The 25,271-nt window shown below is 38.5% G+C and overlaps 2 protein-coding genes across 2 annotated transcripts; one reads left to right on the top strand and one right to left on the bottom strand.

Annotated features, from left to right (window-relative positions):
- The first annotated feature begins 833 nt into the window (after positions 1-833).
- On the top strand, positions 834-14,961 carry LOC111331017 (SID1 transmembrane family member 1). Its single transcript, XM_022936046.2, has 26 exons — positions 834-1,139; positions 1,716-1,828; positions 2,349-2,507; positions 3,220-3,265; positions 3,638-3,739; positions 4,467-4,550; positions 4,926-5,049; positions 5,315-5,371; positions 5,463-5,556; positions 5,927-5,991; positions 7,246-7,484; positions 8,118-8,191; positions 8,299-8,365; positions 8,667-8,740; positions 9,371-9,445; positions 9,701-9,749; positions 10,013-10,055; positions 10,473-10,547; positions 10,925-11,061; positions 11,337-11,439; positions 11,596-11,663; positions 11,899-11,945; positions 12,242-12,347; positions 12,741-12,851; positions 13,509-13,622; positions 13,798-14,961. The coding sequence occupies exons 1-26, from the start codon at positions 936-938 to the stop codon at positions 13,858-13,860; spliced, it is 2,493 nt and encodes an 830-aa protein (XP_022791781.2). The 5' UTR covers positions 834-935; the 3' UTR covers positions 13,861-14,961.
- LOC111331762 (uncharacterized) lies at positions 14,917-25,165 on the bottom strand. Its single transcript, XM_022936938.2, has 8 exons — positions 24,958-25,165; positions 21,041-21,962; positions 20,010-20,275; positions 19,037-19,187; positions 18,098-18,194; positions 17,606-17,915; positions 17,072-17,374; positions 14,917-16,191 (listed from the first exon to the last, which is right to left on the bottom strand). The coding sequence occupies exons 2-8, from the start codon at positions 21,928-21,930 to the stop codon at positions 15,869-15,871; spliced, it is 2,340 nt and encodes a 779-aa protein (XP_022792673.2). The 5' UTR covers positions 21,931-21,962; positions 24,958-25,165; the 3' UTR covers positions 14,917-15,868.
- Between the last annotated feature and the right edge of the window lie 106 nt (positions 25,166-25,271).

The following is a 25,271-nucleotide window of genomic DNA, read 5'->3' as shown; positions in this document are numbered from 1 at the left end:
ATTCTGAAAATTAGAACTACTCAGAGTGGCATCACAAATCTATAAAGACGCGGTTTGAATTTTTGTGCCATCATCAAAAATATGAACCTGATTTATACATGCATTTCTTGTTCATATAGTTTTGCGTGTTTACAAGGAAATATAAAGAAAAAGGTTAAGAAACCTCGAGCAAAGGGCAGTTTGACGGTACTCAAAAACAGGAATAAAAAATGGTTTCTTAGCCGGAAAAAATAGAGGGATGCCAAAAAACCTAGACGGCATGTGACACGGTACGCGTTGCACAGCCGACAAGAACCATCAGAGACTTACTAGTCATATATGCTAAGCTTTTTTTTCGTTTCTGTGTTTGATTTGCTTTGTTTTGATTGTAACTCTCAGCTTTTGATATCACAATGAAAATTTAATCAACCAGTCTGGGCACATATATCTACTTAACAACCACGACTTCCCAAAATCCCGTTTGAAGACTCTGTGGCACTGCATAAAAAATGACGATACCAATCTAGCCTTACTTTCCTTGCATCATGTTAGTAAAATAGTCACGCTCTGTAAAATTTTCTACTTTTTTAAATTTCTCGGAAGATATGCGGCGCCACCTCGTTTAGTTTTGATTTTTCCTACCGTTTGGGAGTGACTACTCATTACGAATGATAAAGAATGTAGACAACAGGTGATGTATTATAATCATGGGACTCTTTAAATTCCACTCCTCTAGACTCCACCACCCACATACTGAGACTGTCAACAGATGCGGCTCGGATGAGAGGAGACTATTACCTACTTCCGGCATTTTTCCATCCCCAACATTTCCCAACATACTTTGCGTGCTTTGTCGGAAGTGACGACTTTACAGAAAACAAAGATGTCGGCGACCTGGACTTCAAGTTGTTCTACGTGCACATGTTTCATAAGTCTCACCTAGGAACGATTCAGTAATGGCAGTAGAACAAACCTTTTCCTGTCTCCTATGTATTCTCTGCATATCTGCATATTTTTTGCCTATTTTTGGAGCACCTGAGTTTCACGGGTCCTCAAATACCCTCGAATATCGCAACGCCTCCATGGGACATCAAGTTACTGGAGTTGTCTCTCAGTACAGGGAACAAGTGTGGCTATACTCCTGGATTAACAAGACTGAGGTGAATTTAGTTGATAATGCTTTGATAAATTTTACGGTACGACCTCCGCACAGCCTCATACTGTTATGAAACAGAGCTGCAGTTCCTCAGGAAATCTATCGCTTTTGCTTTGTTTTTTGTCCAAGAACAATAAAGTGTGAGGCAATGCGAAAAACTTACCCCACTTTAACCCGCAAGATCCAATATGTAATTCTCCTGACAGACTGCCCTACATTTCCTTTTAAATTAAACGGCATAATTTGGTTTTTTATGTGGAAAACACTTGGGTGATGCTTGAAAAAATGTGGATTGTTTTTGGTTTGTTTCAGATACTGATTTTCAGTAAACTCAGACAAGAGTGAACAGCTGAAATGACTTTGAAATTATTGTGTAGTTATGTTTTGGTCTAAATCCTTCTAAATTTAAGTGTTACAGCATTCTTGGTTTGTGAAGTGAATTGACAAGATAAAAAATTTTGCATTTATGTTGATACTATGTACTGGATTTTTTTAGAACAAAGATATTAAATTTTGTATATAATCTGTGGTTCTATTCTTAAACCAAGTAAAACCATTGAAAACCTAATTGTCTCCCTAGCCCTATGCAGTGCGGGTAACGGTGGAAAGCCAATCATCCAATCAGGATTACCCCTTGCTTTTTGTTGCACGGTTGCAGAGAGGAGTGGTTTCCTGGCCAATACCGGTAGAAGGGTAAGAAAATACAAACAATTTAGAATTTAGGTGAATCTGTGATTTAATGGGTAGGTAGCAAAAAAGAAAAGAGAGAATGAAGAGAGTAGAAAACTCAGTTGAAGTCAAATTAAATCCTTAAAGAATTATTTCTTGTTGCCTTTTGCAACTTTTTTAACTGAAACTTCAACCGTATGCCTTAATCTGAAAACTGCAACCCAATTTTTCTGATTCCTGTCCAAAGATAACAAACCTGGCTTAATGAGGTTATATGTGGAAAGAGGTTCATCTTAGGGACGGCCACTATCACATGGGGTATGTTTGGTAAGAAACCACACCTTGGACAAAAAAATGGTGTCCTTAACTGGAGCTGCAAGGAGAGTTGTTAGCAGTAGTTGAAAGATGAAACACGTCATCTTGCTTTAAGGTCAGCTTTAAACGTTAAAACCCCTGTGTGAGAGGGAAAGCTTACAATGATTGAATAATGAATAATATGTTGAGTTTTTTTCCCAAGTAGTACTAAGTGTGATTTCTTTTACAGGTTTAATTACAATCTTGTCAGTCGAACCCTATGCCCCTTCAGTCATGGCATCACACAATTAAATAGATCAGAATCAATCTCTATTGATGTATCAACATCATCACTAAAGCCAGTCAATTACTCACTGAAAGCAATGTTTGCTGACAAGTTTCAGTTATCGTGAGTATCATGAGCCAGGTAATCAGTTGTATTTATTAAGTCTCTTAATGAGAAACTAACTGCCTTAGAGATGCTTTAATTAACCAAATTTTGTCATTTTAAGCTTGCTTTGACTACTGGCTGCAGAGTTTAACTGAGAACTTTAAGATCACCTGCAGTGATGACCATTTCCTCACACAAAACCTCCAGAGCAGGGAAAAGCCACTTTTCCTTGGTGATATAATTTAGTTGTAATATTCTGCTTTAATTTGCTTCTAATGACAAGGACTATAACAATTGAAACACTTTTAATCAAAAAGAAAAAATGTGAGACTGTGTCCACTTGTATGAAGGTTGGTTAATTGAGACATTTGATTTTAAAATTGAAGATATTTAGGTTATAAGGGTTTTGATCAAATCAGGAAAGATGAGCTAAGAGTTGGTCAATCTTGTAAATTTTTCAATATTGAGTAAATAATGGTAAATTTATATTTTGTACTTTTTGTTTATTTTTTTACAAGACAAATAAGTTTTTTTTACATCAAAATCCAAGGCTGTGCTCTAAAAAAAATTAAAAGGAGCCCAGTGCTTTGAAACTGTGAAATCCAGGGTGCCCAGCATATACTTTTTATGAAAAAACTAAGATTCTTGAGTCACTTAATAGCAAAAGTAAGGCGCCAGGGGCCACCGGGCACTGCTAGACCACAGCCCTGAAATCAATAATTTTTTACAGGCTAGGTTCACCTTTAAGAGTTGTTGTGGACCCTGCCCAGCCGGTGGTAAGATAATTTATGTTTAAATGTAGATTTTTAGCCATCCAGTATCAATATTTATTGGTTTGTCAAAAATACGTGACAGTTCCTATTTTCACAAGCTTGCATATAGTATATTGTTAGTGGCTCTTGATTTTTTAAGTAATCACTTTATACTCATTTACCAATGTGTTGTGAGTGAAAAATTTGTAGCAAAGGGTTACTATAAGGCTACAAGAGATTGGAAACATTCTTCCACTGCCATGCAGAATTCTCCAGCTAAATTTTGCTATTCTGAGTTAATTTTTATGGAGAATAATTTTTCTTTCAGTTTTTTCCTTTTCTGCTCTCTCTGACTTGCATGGGCCAATTCTTTTTTTCTGCTTTTACTTTTGACAGTACTTCTTATGGAGATTCCCAAAAGATGTGGATACAGTTGTTATAAAAGCTGAATCCAATGATAGTACGCTGTGTGCCATTCTATCAGTCCAGGGAACTAAGGTTTGTCCTTTTTTGTCTTTTATGGTTGGAATCATAAGTTAATTGTGATAATAGTCCATTTTACAGTTGTGTGCTTGGTTGCCAAGCCTTTGAATGGGAGTGAGGCTAGGGTGACCTTGCTATGATACAAACCTCGCTGCCTTTCAAATGTAAATCACTCTGTTATCATGCGAACTAGATACAGGTCTCTATCATGACAAGGTCACCTTCAGCCTCACTCCAAATCGTAGGCTTGGCAACTAAGTACACAACTGTAAAATGGCCTATTGGAACATGAACTGATTTTAGTCTGTCAATGGTGAACTGACCAGTTATTGTAAAGCTCAGGACACTAGATCAAACATCAAAACTACCAACTACTGCACAGTTAGTAATTTTCACTGTTTGGTCATTTGTTTGTTTCCTCTTACCTGATTGAGTTTTTCCTTTAATCCATAAATCTTTGTTGTGTTCATATATTAAGGTCTGTAGTTAATAAATTCTTTGCATTAGAACAGCTCTCTATATACTGGCCTGCAGAAAACTTACATTTATTTATACATCGCTACAGACCTGTTTCGTAGTTGCCCACTCATCAGGGGATTTTGCCTACCACACATTATACCCGCTCTACTATTTGTATCAAGCACTGTTTCACAGACACCAAGTTTAATCCCTCTACAGTTATTTATACATAGATATGTTTAGTTAAAAAAATTGATCTTTTTTGTTGTACAATAATTATCAGTGTCCAGTATATGATTTGGCAAGAAATGTGGAATTCACAGGCCACTTTCAGACTATGACGACCAAAGCAGCAATCACACTAGAGGTAAATTATTATCACAATGGCTTTAAATGTTTTGAAACATCATACCTTGCTCTTTTTTGGTATTTGTCCTCTTTATTAAGATTTATGATTGTAAATATTTCTGTATTGGTTCAAATCTTACTCTAAATTTAAGAAAAAGTAACAAAGGTCTTAGCTAAAGAACAATTCATTATCATCTCTACCTTGAATATAAACAAGGTAAACAAAAAATAGCTTTTCTTGATCAATAACTGCCTATACTTTTTAGAAAAGGGCCTCATGTAATGGTTTCGGGATGGACTATATGGAACTTTGTGGCTTAGATGCATTCTTATGGAGATTGACTGGAAAATCCTCACTTTTATACTCATGTCTTTTATTTCGTTTTGTCATTAGCGTAATCAGACCCAATATTATGTTGTACTAATAGTCAAGTCATCTGATGAAGAATGTGTCTCTGGGGAAAGGTTTGCTGAACCACGCACAGGAGAACTTGTGTCAAGAGATCGTCATTATGCCGGTAATGTAATGAATGTATACCTCAGGTGATAAAATTGTACCCATGTAGACAATCTATTGTTTAATTATAGTGTTATTTGTAAAACGGACCATCAGTACATATGCAAGGTTTTTAATACAGTAATTCATAGAAAGCCCTCTTAATTGTTGCCTTTCTTAAACTATCAATGAGAGAAAAGTTAGCTTCCTCCAAAAAGAATGTATTTATTTATAATAACTTATTGAATTAGAAAGACATTAAGGTGAACATCTCAATGAAATTTCAGGTCTCTTATCATCAAGACAGAAGAATGTCACAATAACTGTAGAGCGCACTTTGTCTGGTAAGTCCACCCCTCTTAACTCTCTCTTTGTTAAATTCATAATTCAGAGAATTTTGTGATAATGAATGACCAATCTTCTCTTTGTCCACAGAAAAGAATTATGTGAAGGCCATAATGGCTCCAGTATTGTTCTTTGGGTCATTCTACATTGTTACTTTTGCTGTTCTTCTGGGTACCTGGTGTAGGTTAGTACCTTTGTGTTGAATTGTAAATAACTACTTAGAATATATCCTTCAGACAATGACAGGTCCCCACTGTCTATTAAGCTTAATTGGGCTACTCATCACGACTTCAAGTATTTTTTAAATAAGATTTTGGGCCAATTTTTCCCATTGAATATAATTATTTTGTGAAGGAAGACGCCTCCAGCTACAAATACATTAAAATCAAGAGAAACTGAAAGTGAACCACAAAATATGTTTGTATGTAACGTGGATTGATCTAGTCAAACACCACAAAAACCAAATGAATGCAGTCAAGGACTTCATAGAATAGGTCACCGATTAACAGTACAGTGCAGATTCTGACATTTTTGTTATTGGAATGTATTGTCAGACAAAAAGGAGGAAAGGAGAGGAGTTTCCGTTCCATTTTGATGCCAAAAAGAAGTGATAATCAAGGTATGTAGGTCTTGTATAACAAGGTACAATGTAGTGTAATTGTCTTCTTCAGTGTCAGCAACATATCATTTGTTGTGACACTATATTTTACCAGCAGCAATTTAATTTTAATTAGTGAACATCTTTTTACTGAAAAGCTTAAGACTTTGTGATCATTATATAGAAGCATCACATCAATATACAATGCCTGGCAGGATGCAGCATATTTGTTGCATTCATTTATTTTTATGTCACTGAGCCACCACAAGTTTTCCATAGCTCAGAACTTCCTTCAAGTCACAGATGTAGACTTGCATTGGGAGAAAATGGATTTTTTTTTCCTCCAAGTATGCCAGTATCACTAACAGGAACACATCAATTCATCCTTACATTTCTATGATTATCGTTAGTTGAAAAGTTCATTGTTAAGCTACAGGTCCCTCCCCTCCCTCCCCTCTCTCCCCTCCCTCCCCTCCCTCCCCTCTCTCCCCTCCCTCCCCTCCCTCCCCTCTCTCCCCTCCCTCCCCTCTCTCCCCTCCCTCCCCTCCCTCCCCTCTCTCCCCTCCCTCCCCTCCCCCCTCCCCCCTCTCTCCCCTCCCTCCCCTCTCTCCCCTCTCTCCCCTCTCTCCCCTCTCTCCCCTCTCTCCCCTCTCTCCCCTCTATCCCCTCTCTCCCCTCTCTCCCCTCTCTCCCCTCTCTCCCCTCTCTCCCCTCTATCCCCTCTCTCCCCTCTCTCCCCTCTCTCCCTTCTCTCCCTTCTCTCCTTCTCTCATCATTTTCTGTTCACTGGCTTATGGCAGCTATTTAAGCATTCATAAGTTCAACCGCCACCCAGTTAGCCAAATGGATAACCGCCGCCCAGTTAGCCCAATGGATAGTGCACTGGACTGTTGTGCAGGAGGTCGAGGGTTCAAGCCTCGGCCGGGCCAACACTCAAGGTCTTAAAATAATTGAGAAGAATATGCTACCTTTCTATAACATTAAGAAATGGTTAGATATTCTAGTCTTCTCGGATAGGGACGAATAAATGGAGGTCCCGTCTCCTGCAGGGTTGGGGTAGGAGATGTTAATTTCCCACACACGAGATTACTGTGTGATGGATGTCCTCCCCTGGGTTGGGATGGGTGGGTTTACTGGGCCTGCAGTAATTGGCACAAGCTGTTGTGGTGTCCCTGCCGGTCAGTGAAGCTAATAAAATAAAGTAAATAAAAAATAATAATCTAGAGAAATCCAGGCCCTCCTAATTTCAAGTCAAAATCATGTTGTTTGCCTCAGATGCTCCAGTAAGTGTACCATTAAGGACGTCCTCATCAAGAAGATCAAGAGACCATTATGGATCAACACCTCAAACTATCCTTCCCGTTAATGAACCACTGGACACTGATAGTCTAGAACGATATGAAAATGACCATTTAGTCACTGAAAGAGCAATGAATCCTTCATCAAAGGATTTTGAGAAACATTATGACATGCTGCATGACATTGAAATGGAGAAAGATGTATACAGGTTGAGGGTATGTACAGTAAATCAGTTTAATGATAGTTAAATTTGGTTGTAATGACTAGCATATGGAATTCATTCCCCACATTGCTCATTACAAGAAGTTAGATCTCAATTGTAGTGAAATGTTTGCTCTAAGACACTGACAGTAGCATAGAACTCAGTCACCTTTAAGTACTAGTTGCAACATGGGTGATGTTCTTATTGATGTAAAAGCTATCTGGTGTAAATTAGTAATGTAAATTAATCTTGCTTAACAACTTACTGAGTTGGTGTTTTTAAGTTACATGTAGGCCTACAATACACTAGAAATAAAAAGTAAGATTCCATGGGTGATACTTCCAAGAGGTGTGGCTATTTGTCAACTGCTACTGTGTGACATTGAAATTTTTAGTGTTGTTTAAACTGAAAAATGATTAGGAAAGACCCTGGAAAAATGGCAAGAAACAACAGCCCATTCAACCCATGTGTGGTCTCAAGTGTGGGACAGGAACCCACATGTAAGTCATAGAGGTTAAAGAGCGGGGGGGGGGGGGGAGAGGGGCTCTTTCATGGCTGTGCTATCCCAGCTTCCCTTGCATCAATAGTAAAATATCTTTATATCAGTTCTGTAGAATTAGTTTAATTTGTGTCATTATTCCTCCAGACAAGTCTTATGCTCACTGACCTGGCTAAGAAAGAAAAGAAATACCTGAAAAAGAAATACAGACACTATCACTGGTTTGTAAATTAAGCCCATTATTGATTTTTATTTACTTTATTAAGATTTTTCATCACCACTGAATATTGCCTATTTATTGGCTGTGCTCTCTTGTTGTCATCTTTAGGAATCTGCTGTTGATAGCTGTGTTTTATGCTCTCCCAGTTGTGCAGCTTGTTGTCACGTATCAGAAGGTTTGTCTGGCTACTCATTTGTTGCTTTCAAAAGCATTTGCTTTATCTTGCCTGCTCGCAAAGCCAGCCATGTAATGATTCAAGTACTGCAGTGGGAAATTGTGGGCAAACTGGGTGCACTGGTGAAATGGTAGTCAACACTTGTAAACTGACAGTCCTAATGTAGCGATCCACATCCACAGTGGCTGCATCATGAGACAAACCAATATATTTCTATTTGGAAACTGGGTACTGTTCTATCAGCTTTACTTCAGATAGAAAGTTCTGTTAATTTGATGATGTTTTGTAATTTTAAATACAGGTTCTAAACTTCAGTGGCGACGAAGACATATGCTACTATAACTTCTTTTGTGCTCATCCCTTGGGGGTGTTGAGGTACTGCATGTCAATAAACATTTATTCTGTACCTTTTATCTGTTCAAAATATATATCTTATTAACCAAGCGCGAGGGCCATACTGGGAGAATATCGGCCTGAGGTCTTGACTGAAGTTCAAAGGGACACAAGTGCGTACAAAAAAGACTAAGGGCCGATATTCTTCCAGTACGGTCCCGAGCAAGCTTGGTTAATAAGAGATTTATTATACGACTGAAGTTCAAAGGGACACAAGTGTGGTATCATTCAGGACCATTCGGGACAGTGTCCGGTCCAATACTTAGAGAATATTGGACCGGCAATAGAGCATTTTGATTGGTTGATTTTAGTTATTGGCCCTGTGACTGCCCGAGTCGTGTAATAAAATAAAGTACTGAACCTTTTCATTCCATGTTGTAACTGCGAGAAAGAAATTTAACCCTGTAGCAACCTTACTAAGCAAATACACCGTTTTTCATTTTATTTCATCCAGGTAAATTAATCCCTTCTTTTGCTTGCATTAAGACACAATGATTTAAGTTGTCGAGTTAGCCGTGCAGTGTGCCAATGAAACTTATCAAATTGGCAATAAGCTTGGAAACTGACGCTTGTTATCTCCATTCATACTGAAGGAATTTCTTTTCATTGCAGTGCTTTTAACAATGTGTTCAGTAACATTGGATATGTCATGCTGGGTATCCTATTCCTTCTTCTTGTATTGCGACGGTATGTACACTGAAAAAGTTCTGCTAAAAAATGGCTGTCAGATGATTACATTCTTTCCGGAAAGTAGAAGGAATTTGTTCTGAACTTTGTCTTTCTAGAGTCATGTACGTAATTATTTTTTCCAGCTTATTACATCGTTTTTATCTACAATGTACACCTTCATACCTTAATGGAACGGAGGCTTGTTTTTCCTTAATACATGGTGTTTTGCAACGTTTTTGTCACGTTTACGACATTATATCTTTTTTTTTCCAGTGACAGGCAACACAAACTAGATGTTGCAGAAAACAGCGAATTAGAGAAGGTATTTTAAGCGCACCAATCTTTATTAGATCGTGTAAACTGTACTGCATTACATAGTGTGACTATTCTGTTACCGTGCAAGTGAAGTAAATCGTGTATTCTTCTAATTTAAGTCAACAAAGGTAAATTTGAATAGATTAAAAGATATATAAAGACAGAACATGGAAAGTTTACAAGTGCAAGGAGATTGTCGAAGTCCTTCCTTATGATTAAGGTACTTATTACGAGTATGGTAGACTTTCTGCACTCTTATGTTGTTTTCAGCGTTACGGCATTCCTCAGCATTACGCCATATTTTATGCTATGGGTGAGTGTATCAGTTTGTTAACCCTTTTAGTCTGTTATCAGTCAAGTGTTCGACGTCATCCAGGATTGCTTTGGTTTTGCTGTAGAAATGTCTGATTGGTCCAGAAAATTCCCGCCTCTCCCTCAACCAATCAAATAAAAACTAACGACAATATCCCCATGGTTACGTCGTAATTCTCGCGTCCTCAGCTTGTTTTCATTTTGAGTCCTTATTGGTTCCTGATAGTAGCTCCTTTATTTATGATTCGCTGTAGTTGACCCTTCTATTTTGGTTTTACGACACTCAATCGAGTTGCTCTCCGTGACTATTGTCAATCACCGCCTTGGTAGTTTCCACAGCCTTGTGACCCAGAACTACAGGGAATACCGTTTTTATCACTTCCTCTTGTCTCTTCAATTTTCTGTGGTTTTATCGCAGGTCTTGCCTTAATAATGGAAGGAGTTTTATCAGGATGTTATCATGTGTGTCCTAACAATTCTAATTTCCAGTTTGGTAAGTTTTCCCAGCCCAAGTTGAGAGTCTTGCAGTGTTCAGTTTGGTACAAACTGGGCGCAAACACCTGTAAGAACGTTTAAGTTAAATGCATATCATTATGACTCCGTTATTTATAGTTTTTCAGACGCTTTGACAAAAAAAAAAAAAAAGGAGTAGATGTGAGCCGAAAGTGAGTTATTTTTCATCGTTTATTTATTATCATTATACTACATACATTAGAAAAAATTCAGAGGTAGCCGGAAAGTATAACACCTTACTCGGACGCACGCTGTCCAACCTTTCACCATAAACAAGTACTGCGGAATTCCTCTCTATCTTGTTATCATGTTATTTGCAAACGAGATGACCAATTTATTTTTTGTGTTTTCTGTTAGACACGTCTTTTATGTACATCATCACTTGCCTGGGTGTCGTAAAACTTTATCAAGCGCGTCATCCAGACATCGCTGCCAACGCGCACATTGTTTATACTGGGTTTGCTGTTATCATCTTTATCGCTATGATTGGAGTGGTAAGGGAATACGTAACGATTATTCAACAATTCTTTCTCGCACTCGTGCAAACAGAAGACGCGCTTGAAGGTGTAAGGGATTTCTATTAAAAGAGATGGTGAAAATGTGTTACTAGCGCTGGTACATACTACCAACTTAGAGGGTTCACATGTGACAAATTTTCTGCTTTCTGTTAGAATTTCAGCCATTCTGATCCTTTTTTTTTTTTTCGTGGGCGGGGGGGGGGGGTATGAGCCTAACAAGTAGTTCTTGAAATGCTTCCCTGTCATTCAAGGTTTACAGTTCTTTTGCTTTCTGGACAACATTTGCCATTATCCACGTCTTTGGATGCTTGTATCTCAGTTCACAAATCTATTACATGGGGAGAGTCAAGTTTGGTGAGTTCTGGATAGTAAAAGTTGAAATTTATTTGGTTATTTTAGGCATTTTTTGGGCTAGAATTTGCCTCACTTATGATATCATAAAGGATACATCACTTGAAGATAGTATTGAATCGAACTTAAAATGATTTTGTTCATTTTGTGACCTTTTAGATGCCGGAATGTTTGCAAGAGTGTTTGTGTTGCTGCGGTATGATTGCTGCTCTTGTCCGGTTTACAAGGTAAAATTACAAAAAGTTTCTGTTTCAATTCTAATTTTATCTAAAGGAAGAAACCTTGACGCCATAGAATGATAGTTGCACATGGGTGAAATGGAGTTTTTGGCGATCTTAACGAAGTTTTTTTAGCAAGGGTTTCATTGCCATGGGCTTTGGCGAGTGTCGATTGGCTTCTCGTGGTCTAGTCTTGACTAGAATTAACAAAGTTATCGGTGTATTTTGTCTTCTTTTTTCGCAGGATCGCATGCTTCTTTTGGTGATTGCTAACGCAGTAAATTGGTTCTTGTAAGTTCGCTGTTATTCTATAGTTAGGATTTGCCCAACACTGAAAACCAAAGCTACCTTAGATAGTTAAGACAAACAATTGAGAATTGCCCTATGGTAAAGTTAGGCGTTGTCGAACACAACTGCAAACGTCTCATGCAAGGCTTTGATTACCGTGACGTTAAAACTCGATAGCCACGACCTCTATTGGATCTCTGAAAAAAATGCGCGGGAAAGGTGGGAGAACATTACGCGTTGTAAAACAACAATTGAAGTAGAACAAGAAAACCAATAACTAAAGTGAGTTCCACTTGCAGTGCCATCTATGGTGTTGCTGCTACACCCAGTGACTTTGCTACCTACCTGCTGGCCATCTTGATCGTCAATGGAATTCTCTATTTGGCATTTTATGTCATAATGAAGGTATTCATAACAAGAGTTGTTTGTTTTAAGTTGTTATAGACCGAAGGTGATGGCAGGCTTGGGGATTATGGTATGCTTAATTTACGCTTCTTCCCTACGTTTGTTATAGCACCTCCTGTTCGGCGAAGTCTGTCGCGCCACGTGGAACTCGAGAGTGAGGCCCGCTAACATCAATTTTTTTTTCGTGCCAAACAGGAGGGACTGCTTGAAGTCTACCCTGTCCGACCTTCGGTTCCTCGATAAAATGATTTGTCTCGATTCTTTCAGTAATTACAACTTGAGACATGATCTTCCTTACTAAATGCATCATTTTTTTTTTTTTTTAAAGATTTCGGAGAAAGGATTCTTCCCGTTATTTAGTTAAGAACTTTCTTTGTGTGTTTAATTTTTCAGTTGCGAAACAAGGAAAAGCTTCTGTTTTTCCCTTCGGTTGTGCTTTGTATGACTCTTGTCTGTTGGACATTCGCGCTCATTTTCTTCTTGCGTAATCTCACGTCTTGGCAGGTAAATGAAATATCAATTCAGTTTGTAAAGCTTTCAAAAGTCTGTCGAACTCTACCACTTGCAGATCTTCTATTACAGTTTTCGCAGCATGAATGAAATATTCAACAACATTCGTAATCCTTTTAAGAGTAACAAATGCGATTTTGCTAATTCGTCGGTCCACAATCGGTCAGTACACAGCCCATAGTCGAATAAAATAATAAATAAATACGTTAATTGCAGCTCCCCCTAAGGGGCTTTTCAGCCACAGTGTAGACTAACTAAGTACTTGAAAATCCCCACTGGCAGGCGGCAGACCAGTGGGCTTTTTACAGAACGCAGCCGAGGAGTTGAACTAGGGGCAACCGAGAACAAATCCAGTGAGTGGATTTGGCCACGCCGCCTCCTCCGAACGACTGTTGGCCGACTTGCAGTCGATTATCGACCGAATAGCCGGTCACCACTTTCGGGGATGTGTCGATGTGTGACTGTGCTCGTTTTCAAAAAACAAAGTAACCTTTTTACCTCGTCGATTATGCCGTAACTTGTAATTGCTCCCCTAGCAAGACCATCTTGTTCCCTTATTCAGCAAGGTACACGCGATTTTCATAATTAGACGCAAAAGTTTGCGGTTCGTATTCTCAATTAATCATATTTCGCGTTTTGAAACTCTTGCAGAAGTCTCCAGCACGGTCGAGGGAAGGTAACAAAAAGTGCTATCTCCTGGAATTTTATGATTATCATGACGTGTGGCACTTTCTGTCCGCCTGCGCTTTATTTCTGTCATTTCTGGTAAGCACTCATTTGGATTTCTTTCCCGCGCTTGAGAATTGTTCGAGTTCTCTTCAAGGCCTTCAGAACAATTTCCTTTCCTCTTATTGGCCTTGTGGATTGCTTTGTTGTTTTGCAACAGCCAATCATTCCGAAGTTAGTTTGTGCCTTATACCTGTGGGTTTGTCTTTTACAGGGCTTGTTGACGCTGGATGATGACCTGCTCAAAACCCCAAGACATCACATCCCTGTATTTTAACAAGCTACCTACATAGCTGGATATCTGTTGTCAGTTTGAAGCGACACAGTTAAGAAAAGGGGGCGATTTGAGTCGCAGACGGTGGCCAGAAGTCGAGGTTACTTTTTCATGGAAGAGAATCGTATAGTCTAGAATATTAAGACAAGAGCAGTTTCCAGTTCATTGTTTAATGATGACCGAATAAGAACCCAAAAGGATTTTCCCCTAACAATTTTAATACATTTCTCAGCAGAAAGGTAAGAAGGGGATAGAAAAATATCAGCAGAGAGATATTTTGTGATTTTAAATCAAATTATCGCCGATGAAATGACCAGTTAATTGGTATACAGTGCTGGAAGAGGTAGTTGGACTCTTCTTCCGGTCGCCGTCCACGTTTGAAAAACGTCCGCTGTTGAGTACCGTTATGAGGGGCCTGGGAAGTAGGAAATTAAGGAGCATCTATGATAGTTTTAGCTGCCTCGCCTGTCGCCCTATTACCATCGACCTCCGACAAAAACTGTTAGCTGCACGGGATAATAATGCTTTAAATTTAATTGTGGACATTGTTGAATCAGCTTAGTCAATCTGGCTGTATTAGTTTTGACATCCCGACTTTTTGAACCTCCTTGAGGTAAAGAAATTGCTTGGAATTTTTGAAAGGTTCGAAAAGTCAGGGAGAAGTTACAATGATTGAGTTGGGGAACATTAGAATCATCGAGATATTGTGACTTTGTTTGTGAAAGATAGATTTTGTACGGGAAATCAAACTTTAGCCTCCCATGAAGAAATGTATATTTGATATCTCATGCTTTGATTGCATAATTGAAACAAGGGGGTACTAATGATATTTTCATCAAATGGAAAAATGTGTCGAAATGTGCATGATATGATGATGAAAATGGCATTGAGACGTTTCGTGACTCTTTCCTTGATTCAAAGGATGGTGTTTGAAGGTTGTCTTTAATTGTTCGTAAAAACATCTAAGGGGATTCATGCTTTAAATATTTAACAAATTAGATTGCAACATCTTTCTCGGCAAGTTGGGAGAAAGGTTGGAACCTTGATAGACACCAAGACTTTAAAATAGACCCATTTTATTAAAAACGTTTTTCTAATTGTTAACATGAAGTTGGTCATTTCTTCTTTGAGGCACTTTATTGTAACTTCAGTTCAGTGTTCTTAGAAGCCTGTAAAGGTTATTTTTCCCTACACTTAATCCACTTGTAGTCAGTCACTGAAATCTACTTGACTGCGAGACTGAAAATACAATCAGCCTTCAAAACTTTAGCAACCCTCATCCCACTAGTGAAGTATTCTTCGTGACTAAAAAATTAATCCGCAGCCACGCCGCTGAATGAACACTTCAAAGACGCGTGTCTTCCATAGATTGACGCAAATTCAAAGAGAGCAAAATTACATATCAAATACACAAATTTAAAAGAAAGAAGAAAGAAAGTCTCAAGCACTCTAAACAACAAACGTGTCTAGTTACAATGATAAGGTTGAGATCAGACGTCAGCATTATCAGGCGCCTCTGGCAGCCGCTTCAGTCCATGTAACGATCTCACCTTCCCTCCCATCCCACCCCAGGAGAGGACATCCACCACATAGTAATCTCGTGCGTGGGAAATTAACGTCTCCTACCCCTAACCCTGCAGGAGACGGGGCCTACGGTTTATTCGTCCTCATCCGAGAAGACTAGAATATCTATCCATTTCTTGATATTATAGAAAGGTAGCAAATTCTCCTCACTTATTTTCAGAGCGTGAGTATTTGTCCGGCCGGGGCTCGAACCCTCGACCTCCCGCACAACACAATCCGGCGCTCTAACCAATTGAGCTCACCGGGAGGCGAAATGTGCAGATTGGTTTTGAGGCTAGACTTGATAGAATAAGTGGGTTAGAGAAAGGCGATGGTCCTTGTGACTCCGGAACGTACTTTCAGGCCCATTTTTTTGAGGGGATGGGAGGGGGACTCAAGGTCGCCAGTGGATTAATCACCAGAAAAAGATCCCTTCGTATTTCCCCATTCAGGGCCTTTTCCTTGGAACAAAAAAACTATTAGTTAGTGTTCCCATGTACCCACCCCAGCCTTGCTCGGACATGGGTAAAAACTTGGCACATTTTTTGGAAGGGGAAAGATTGTTGCATTTGCATTTGAGGGTAAAACGGTACACAGTCAAGCTTCCGAAGTGAACTTTGTACAAGTCATAGTCTGATTGACTGACAAATATTTGGTCCTCGTCAGTTTGTTGTTGCTTTTTCTTGAGGCACTCATTCACGGCTGTATCTCCTGCGTCATAAATGCCAAGTTGTTCATTCCTGTCCTCATCAACATCATTGTCAACTTTCCCTGTTGATTTGACAAAATACACACTGAAAAAATGAACCTTTTGTTTTCTGCTACCAGTCGCTTGTCAGGTCGAGCGAAAAGCTTCGCAGTCTTCAACTGCATTCATTTCGAAAAAAAGAAAACCAAATCAGAACTGATTAATCCTGATAACCGTTGCCATAGACGCCTTACCGTGAGTTGGTGGATGCGATCATCAAGCGAATTCTGAACAGTTTGAATTTGTTCGATTTGCTTCGAGACAAAATCGCGACGCAGTGAAGATTTGCGCACGAATTGTTCATATCACTCGTAGCGAATCTGCGTTGCGACTTGTCCGTGCGACGGCTCATACATACTAAGATTTCCACTGTGAAGTACTGTCGTTCGTGTCTCTGATTGGACGAACGATGTGTTTTCACAGTCGTTCGCTTCTAATCTTTGAAATGTGTTGGTCAGTAAGAAAAATCTCAGTTTTATATAAATTAAAAATATCATACCAAGGAAAGTGCTTGAATGATTTTTATTCACGAGTTGCGAAGCATCAAAAAACTCACCCGCTCGCTGCGCTCACTCGTTTCGTTTCTTTGATGCATTGCAACCCGTGGATAACAATCTTTCGAGCGCACTTTCCATAGAATAATCGTTATTTCTCGAATCGAAAACAAACAGAGAAAAACAACGACAACAACAAAGAAATAAACAAAACGAACCAAACATGTAGCAGTCCCTACAATATTTGGAGCAACAAAAGCTGTGTCTGTTTTTGGTGCAGTAAAAACATGCAAAGAAAGCAAACATCAAGAACTTAAATTTTTTCCTGTGACATTTCGACCAGATGTACTTTACTCAACAAAACATAACAAAATACTTTAATTTCAAAACATTTGGTTCCCCAATTTACCTGCTCTGCTGAGATTTCTGTAATTCTCGATACAAGCTTTATCCTCTGGTAAAATGACCCGTACTTTTGCTGGATATTGCCAGTAGGTGGTAAAAACCACATCGATGGAGTCCATGGGTCCTTTATTGCTTTCCTCTCCAAGTGAAGTTACCACTGAACCTGTTGCAATAAGTCTCTGATACCCGCCGTGGTCGGGTGCTCCAACGTGTCGTTTCATTCGTGAATTTTTTGAGATGTTTTTGCTGTGTGATTCGCTTCCTGTTTCCACTCCTGGATTTTCATGCTCCATGTCTTGGTAGTCCTCTGATGACGCAATAAAAATAAAAAAAAAATTTTTTTTTAGGTGGTAGTTTGCAACCCGTTGCCCTATACTAAAAAAACGTCACGGACAGTGGAAAACAATTTTTCAAGTGCCAAAACAGCACCACCCAAATAGTGGTAAGCAAGTTTTATTTATTATGCGAATAACGCTATCACTAGAATGTGTGCTATAGCATCCAACTCCCATAAATAGTAAATTTTAGATTTTCTCACCTGAATAATAAATGTCTTTGCCAGGGAAGCCTATATTGCGATTAGTCACCCGTAGCTTACTAAAGCTCTTTGCATTATAACGAAGCTTGCAAGTGTCAGCTCTACTTTGCTCATGGACGTTGGTTCCTTCCACAAACTCAAAGTTTCCTCCCTCGCCCTCATGGCCGATACAGTCTGAGACCCAGTATACAAACAGGTCGTTACCAAGCCCCTGCATGCTGGCCGTCAGAGGGGACGTGTTGCACATTGATGACGACTTGACAAAAGGTGTGACCAGCGGCTTGCCTGTTTTGCCATCAATCACTGTCACCTGATGGTAAAAAAAATGTTTAAAATATCGGACTGAGTCGTAAGGAGCTGGCTTGACCCCAAGGATGCATTTTATGGAGAACCTTTCCCTTAGGATAATGATGTATTGTCCAAAATATCATGTTCCAAAGGATGTCAACACTGTTCAACTTAAACATGTATTCTTATTTGAAACCCACTCACGTTTGAGTAGAAATAAACTGGAAATCCGGATCCGTAATTGTACCTCACCAAAAAGTCAGGGGTGTTATCCTTATTGAAGAAACCAGCTGCTGGCGACCTTCCAAAACATTGGAGAAAGAAATCATCATGATAAATCACAATTGAAACACAACCCAGTTGCCTAGAACACATGAAAATATGTATTTAAAGGAGGATATGAAACCCTACACTTATTAGCATGCAACTTCCAGTGTAGGGAAACAAAAATAACCAATGGGTGATATATGTGAGTTAACTGTTTGGATTTACTAGTAGAGTGGTACGAGATTCAATGCCAAAATCGAAGAGTGCATAGTTCAGTAAAACTAAAGAGCAATCTCAGATGACTTCTAATGTATACCTGCCAACTTTCTCTGAGATATAGGCGTGAGATTTTTAACCTGGGAGTGCTGGGATTTTTGAAGACGACACGATCATTTCCGAAGATTCCCGAAGAAGTCCGAAATCTTCCGAAGACGTCTGAAGTCTGCCGAAGGCGAATTTATCGAGAAAACGCTTATCCACAAGGACCGACGTTAGTTGATAACATCGGCGCTATAGTTCTAAAATCAGAAAGTTTTGGACTGACATGGTCAATTTTTTAAGGTAGTTGTGATGTCGGTGTTCCCGAAAAGGCCATAAAGCTTTATTCTAGCTGCTCACGAAATATATTCTTTGTAATGTAGTGGCACAATTGTATAATTGTAAAATTGTACAATTGACACATGGTTTTTGTTCCTTGCGTGGGTCTGAGTTAACATATTTTTGGAAACTGTCAAGCAAGACGGCAACAACTCACATTTTTCAATCAGGCGTGAGAAATTGGCCTGCAGGCGTGAGTAGGCGTGAGATCGAAGTTTTCAACCCACAGGCGTGAGAGTTGGCAACTAATGCTTAGTTGAAGATCAATGTAAGACTTACGTGTATGATTCACTTGATGGGAAAACAAAATGCCACAGTCTCTTGTAGGTTTCCCCATCAAAAGCAATGACTGTTGTGTTGTACATTGCCATGGTTATGTCAACAGTTCCATCATTGTTCAAATCCACAAGGACAGGAGGATTCATCACACCTAAGTATAAACGGAAAATTCAAACTGAACAAAAACAGAAATTTTTCTTTTAAGTGAAAAAAATTGAGCTGCAGCCTTCTAGGGTGAGCAAAAGTTTGAAAATTGAGAAATTCTGTGGAGAATCACTTAAGATGGAAAACAGTTGACCACATATACAGCAGTTGTTGTATTTCCTGTTTACCCATGACAGACATGAAATATTTAACCAGCTGATGATGTTTACCCAGCTGGTCATAAACCTACACCAGGAAAAATAAACTAGTGGCAATGGGTTCATTACCATTTACATAAAACCACCTGGTTAGAGATTTCATGGGAATATTTGAATAAACTGAGAATGGCCTTGCAAGAGGCAAATTCCCTGAGAACAAACAAGCCCAAAACATCCCAAATGGAATTATAATACTCTGTAGATGCCATTTGATGTACCAAATGTAATTTTCAGTTAATACCAACTGAATGGTGCATAACCTTTAAACACTGTCGGGATGTCATGGTTGGTTCCCATGATAGGGCACTGTGAATGCTTCTCTTGGCAAACAGTCAACAGTAAGGGCTGGTCAAAGAAGGAGTGGGACAGAAAGGGTGGGGGGAGGGGACAGGGGAAGAAAGTGGCAGGCTGATAAAAAGCTACCTGCTAAGCAACCTCCAAGTTTGAACAAAACTGTATCATTCCCCATTTAAACATCATAAATGTTGTCTTTTTATTGACTACATTTAATTTCCAACATTGAATGAGCAGTGGGCACAGGATGATACGCAACAGTAAAAATCCAAGGTTTTAGGTCTGCAGAATAATCTACAATTAGATTTCTTCCATACCTTTATAATTATCTTTGTAGATAAGCTTGGAGTTTTCAATCAATCCATGGAACAGATCAATCAGTGGCACAACATAGAGCCCTCCTGGGTGTGTTTCTCCACCCGTCCCAAACAGTACAAGCTCAGTAGAATCCTTCTTTGTGTATATAACCGGAGAAAAGTAAGTTTCTCTTTCATCTGGAGTCCTCACCCATCTTAGTACCTCTCCAGTTTTGCCAGAGAATATTAAAAGACGTCCAACCAGACGCTCAGGACTGTTGGGCTCACTAAGAAATAAAAAAAAATAAAAAAAATAAAAAAAACACACACACAGAGGAGATGATCTACCAATAATAATTTGTCTCAACAAAGATGTCATTTTTGAAAAATCAAAATCAGAGAAGAAAACTGTAACTGAAAAAAAAAATGCTCATGCCAGAATAATGTACAAATACTTACTGCCTTCAAATCCCTTAAAATAATGAACTATTAGGTTACATTCATTTGTAATTTTTTTCTAGAAATTTTGGCGTGAGCAGCACTTTCCAATAGCCTAGATTCCACATGATTGTAAAGAATATGACTGATACGTTCATATCCTGACGGTAAGTTACCCATTTTAATGAGACACTTTACGCACAGACACCTATGATCAAGTAATGTTCCCCTCCTTCAAATCTCACTTGTCAAGGAAACATTCCAAGACTTAGCGGCCAACCTCTTCAATAAGCTGCCTGCACATTTAAGACTTTGTTCAGATTTTAATACATTCAAGAGAGAATGCTCTCGCATTTTAAGAACTAAAGCTTCGATTCGCATTGGTAGTGATTAGTGACTAGAATATACTTATTGTACATAAATTTTATCCAGTTGATTTACTTGTTTATAATGTTGGTTTATATTTAATTGGTTATTTCATCCTTTTTTTCTTTTTATGTAGATGTTAGCTACTCTGTAGATAAACTGCAATAAACCGTTATTATTATTATTATTATTATTGTTAACAAATATGTGTATATTACGAAAACTCACGAGAAAAATCTTAAACTTACGCCAAAGGATCCCCACCATGTGTGACGAGAACTTCCATCACCCCATCTCCATTCAAATCTCGGATAAACTGAGCTGTGTACAGGTTCATGTTGGTATCTCTAGATTCTTGTGGTCCAAAATTCCAAATAAGTTCTCCCCTTTTACCACTGATAGCTTGAAAAACTCCTGCTCTTCCAGATATCAAACAGTCTTGAACTCCATCCATGTCTAAATCACCATTACAGTTTACTGAATAGATTTCATGCATTGTGTAATGTCTCCATATCTGTTGGCCAGTTTTTCCATCAAGAGCCATAATGCCACCATAGCAAGGGTAGGTGCCATTGAAATACAGATCACAAGATATCTTAGGCGCATTGTAGCCATCTACACCAGTTGAAAACCCCACCATAAAGTCATCAACTCCATCTCCATTCACGTCATTAAGTCGTACAGCGGTTTCTGTCATAAGTTTTGGCATTGTTGCATGCCACACCTTAGTGGCTTCAAGCTCATCACATGGTGCAAAATTCTCATCATCCAAGAGGCCATCCTGCTCACCTGTGAGAACCTTTTTCTCAAAATAGGCATTAGAATCCTTGGATTTTGATTCAATTGCTTGTAGAATTAGCAACACCAGTCCGGTAACACAAATAGAAAAGAATGCCAGCCAAATAAAGCAAACAAAACAAGCTCTGGTTGTACACCAAGGTTTTGAATGCACCCTTCTGATTTTTGTAGTCCTGTTTGGCGGTATTAATTGTTTTTGCACATTTCTTGCTGGGCTGAGCAATGCTGTCCCATAGCCATCATCAATTTCATCATCAAGGTCGTCAGAATCATCATCTTCCTCACTTCCAAGATGTGAAAACTTGTTTGTTTCTGGTTTGTAAATGTTACTCAATGCCATATTGCTAGAAGTTCTTCAATCTACACTCAAACCTGAAAGTCATTTCAATAACTCATAGTTAACCCTTTACACTGTAACATCAGTATGCATATTCTCCATACTGTTCTCTATACATTTCCAAAGAAGCTAACAAGGAGAATTTGTTTAACAATCAAAAGTTTCTTTAGTTAATGATCATTTCCTTCATTATTGTGACCTTATTAATGTGTGATTCAGGGTGATATTGTTCTTCATTATCGTGACCTTATTAATGTGTGATTCAGGGTGATATTGTTCCGAGAAATTAGATATTAGTCACTCTCACAGGTCATAGGCTTAATCATAGTCATTGATAATGATTATAATAATAATAATAATAATAATAATAATAGTAATAGTTCATTAAATAATGCACACATCAACTACTTGATTGAGGCACTTTACAAAATTAATCCTAAAACTTACCATAAAATTTACTTGGAAAACTTAGAATCAAAATAAAAATAAAAAAATAATATTATTCTTTTTTAATGGCACAGTTTCTAGACACCATCTAATAACACTTGGAGGTATTTATAATTCTAAAAACTGAAAATAAATCTTTCAGAAGTTACAAATTAGTTCTAAGGAGAGAAAATAGAACCAAAACTTTAAAAAGGGAAGTCTTGAGATTTGATTTAAAAGTAGCCAGCAACTATAACCATTCCCTATTTCATCAAGAACAGAGTTTCATCTTAATTACAGTAAGTCTTAGAGATTGGCAATCATACCACTAAATTTGACAATGTTTTGATGTTTTAATTGGTGAGAAAAAGAAATCTGAATTTGTATTATGAACCTTTGCATTCGATCAATTTTTCAAATTCAAAAACCTTCCTCCCTCTCTATCTACCGTTATAACATAACCAAAGTAAAGCGCGCGCTCTGATTGGTCAATTTAGCGTTCCCCATTTGCCCATGGGTGTACGCTGCTGACGTGAGCAAATGCAAAGACTATTTTTCCGCGCGCGCTTGTTTTTTCTGGTCACGCAAGATTTGTTAAATAAAAGGGAACTCTTTAGCTACAATGTATCAATGTTATGTTATAAAACAAATGGTAAACACCACAGCGTACACTATTGAGTTATGGATGCACTTGGGAGGTTTGCTAAGCACTCAAGAAGCTAGAGTCGCTCTCGGCTGTCGCCTCGAGCGACTCTTACGCTTCTTTCGTGCTTAGCAACCTCCCGCGTGCATCCATAACTCAATAGTGTACGCTGTGGTGTTTACCATTTGTTAATTATACACTGGCTGGCAGAGCAAGTTTTGGTGACAAAAATACAACAGTTTTTCAAAAGAAGGGGTAAGAAGATGAAGTATAAAGTGTGAAATTTATTTATTTATTTAATGATTTGTACCAAGTACTGGAGCAGAAACAATAGGACATGGGTCCCCTACGAGGCTGAGGTTTAAGCTCCAACAAACCCACCCATCCCACCCCAGGGGAGGACATTCATCACACAGTAATCTCGTGCGTGGGAAATTAACGTCTCCTACCCCTAACACTGCAGGAGACGGGACCTCCATTTATTCGTCCCTATCCGAGAATACTAGAATATCTAACCATTTCTTGATGTTATAGAAAGGTAGCATATCCTTCTCAATTATTTTAAGACCTTGAGTGTTGGTCCGGCTGGGGCTTGAACCCTCTACCTCCCGCACAACAGTCCAGCGCTCTATCCATTGAGCTAAGTGGGAGGCCGTTTGTCAAACAGAAGACAATTTATCTAGCAATTGGGAGAAGAGGGGTATGGTCCTTGTCCCAACCCTTTTGTCTCTGATTACTAAACCAATTTTTTTAAAAACAGATTATGCTAAAAAAATTTTCCAGTAAAAAGGAAAATTTGCAGGCTAGTAATAGCATGATCCTCAATTATGAGTTAGTGCAGATACAGCAGTATAAAGAAGACTGGTTTTAGAGTCATTGAAGTAAATAACCACGCCACTGCACTCTATCAGCAATAATAATATATTAAACTTTTATACCCAAAGATTGACTAAATAATCGCATCTGTGTTCTTGACTAACTCTTACAACCGTCTCTTAGTGAGCATCCATAAGCTTTACTAAACAAAATATTGCTCAAAACCTCAATTCCATGTTTGAGAGAAACTGTGTGTACCCTTTTGATTTGTCGGCTAATACACCTCAGCTTGGTTTTAGACGTTATTGATGACGCTTGACCGTTATGATATGCTTCAGCTCTCATTCAAAACAGATTTTTTTATGAAATTATAGTGGCCATCTCATTTGATAAAAAATTGGCCCTACCACTGCTCTAGCATCAAGGTGGTGAAAGTTACACTTAGAGAGGCACTTAAGCAAGATTTCCGTATAACCTCGCACTTCCTTAATACAAACGATTGTTTGATTAAAGAAATAATGGAAAAAGACATTAGATTAATACTTTTGAGACCAGGGCTTTGTTTTCGAACAGTGTGAGGTTATGAGGAAATCTTTCCTACACTTCCTCATAGAGATCGTATTTCCCCTTAAGTTAAATCTCTTCTTCCTGCCCATTACTTCTTTGCTTCGCAATATTCATTTTAGTTCTTTTAAGAGCAATGGTAGTGTAAATAGAAATCTACAAAGGCTGTAAATGACACGTCGCTTTGACTCATTTAGGCAGAAAATAAACAAAACATGACCTCCAATCGACTTTAGTATTACATTTTTACGAATTTATATTCAATATACAGCTTTCAAAAACCATTCAAATAGGGCTGAAATTCTTAAAATTGAAAATATTGTTAAGCGGAGCAGTTGACAACATCGAAAATTTCGCCATCACAATATTACATTAAATTTTCAATTTATCTTCTAACGTTGAAATACGATTTTTGAGGTACTATCAATGATAAATTCGGAAGAACATATGTCCTTTCTTGACTGTGTTAGGATCGTCACAAACAACCTTTACCAGAAATCAGAATATCAAGCTTATCCTATGTATTATTAACGATAATGACATTACTCATTCACATTAGCAAAAATATTGTTTCTCAATACCTGTAAAAGCGAAAATTCAAGCTGAATACACTTGAAAAGCAGTCACCTTTCGTACAATGGTTTTGCAGCGGCAGAAGACAGCAACGTTTACTAACGTTCGACCCACAGTTCGTATCATATTATCGTGTGAGTTAAAAAAACATACAATCGCAGCGATCAAGTTTCAACCACGAACTTGCTGAATATTAACGAATATCACCCTTCTTCCACCCGACCCCTATGGATAAATTTTGCCTCGATCGTGGGAGTGCAACTAAGATTCGGCCCTGGGGGGAGGGGAATGGTCGCCTCAGAAAGAAGGGCTGGTCCTGAGC

This window comes from Stylophora pistillata, chromosome 7, assembly GCF_964205215.1.
Source record: "Stylophora pistillata chromosome 7, jaStyPist1.2, whole genome shotgun sequence".
Taxonomy (NCBI): Eukaryota; Metazoa; Cnidaria; class Anthozoa; order Scleractinia; family Pocilloporidae; genus Stylophora; species Stylophora pistillata.
The sequence above is the reverse complement of the archived record's forward strand: the minus strand, read 5'-3'. Positions and strand labels throughout refer to the sequence as shown.

Excerpts from the sequence above, each read along its gene's own strand:
- LOC111331017 (XM_022936046.2), top strand. The coding sequence starts at position 936 with ATGGCAGTAGAACAAACCTTTTCCTGTCTCCTATGTATTCTCTGCATA. Across the intron at positions 5,372-5,462 it reads TGTAGAGCGCACTTTGTCTG|AAAAGAATTATGTGAAGGCC; the intron begins GTAAGTCCACCC and ends CTTTGTCCACAG. Across the intron at positions 12,852-13,508 it reads GTAATCTCACGTCTTGGCAG|AAGTCTCCAGCACGGTCGAG; the intron begins GTAAATGAAATA and ends AAACTCTTGCAG.
- LOC111331762 (XM_022936938.2), bottom strand. The coding sequence starts at position 21,930 with ATGGCATTGAGTAACATTTACAAACCAGAAACAAACAAGTTTTCACAT. Across the intron at positions 19,188-20,009 it reads CTACAAAGATAATTATAAAG|GTGTGATGAATCCTCCTGTC; the intron begins GTATGGAAGAAA and ends GTTTATACTTAG. Across the intron at positions 17,916-18,097 it reads CAGTTTATTTCTACTCAAAC|GTGACAGTGATTGATGGCAA; the intron begins GTGAGTGGGTTT and ends TTTTACCATCAG.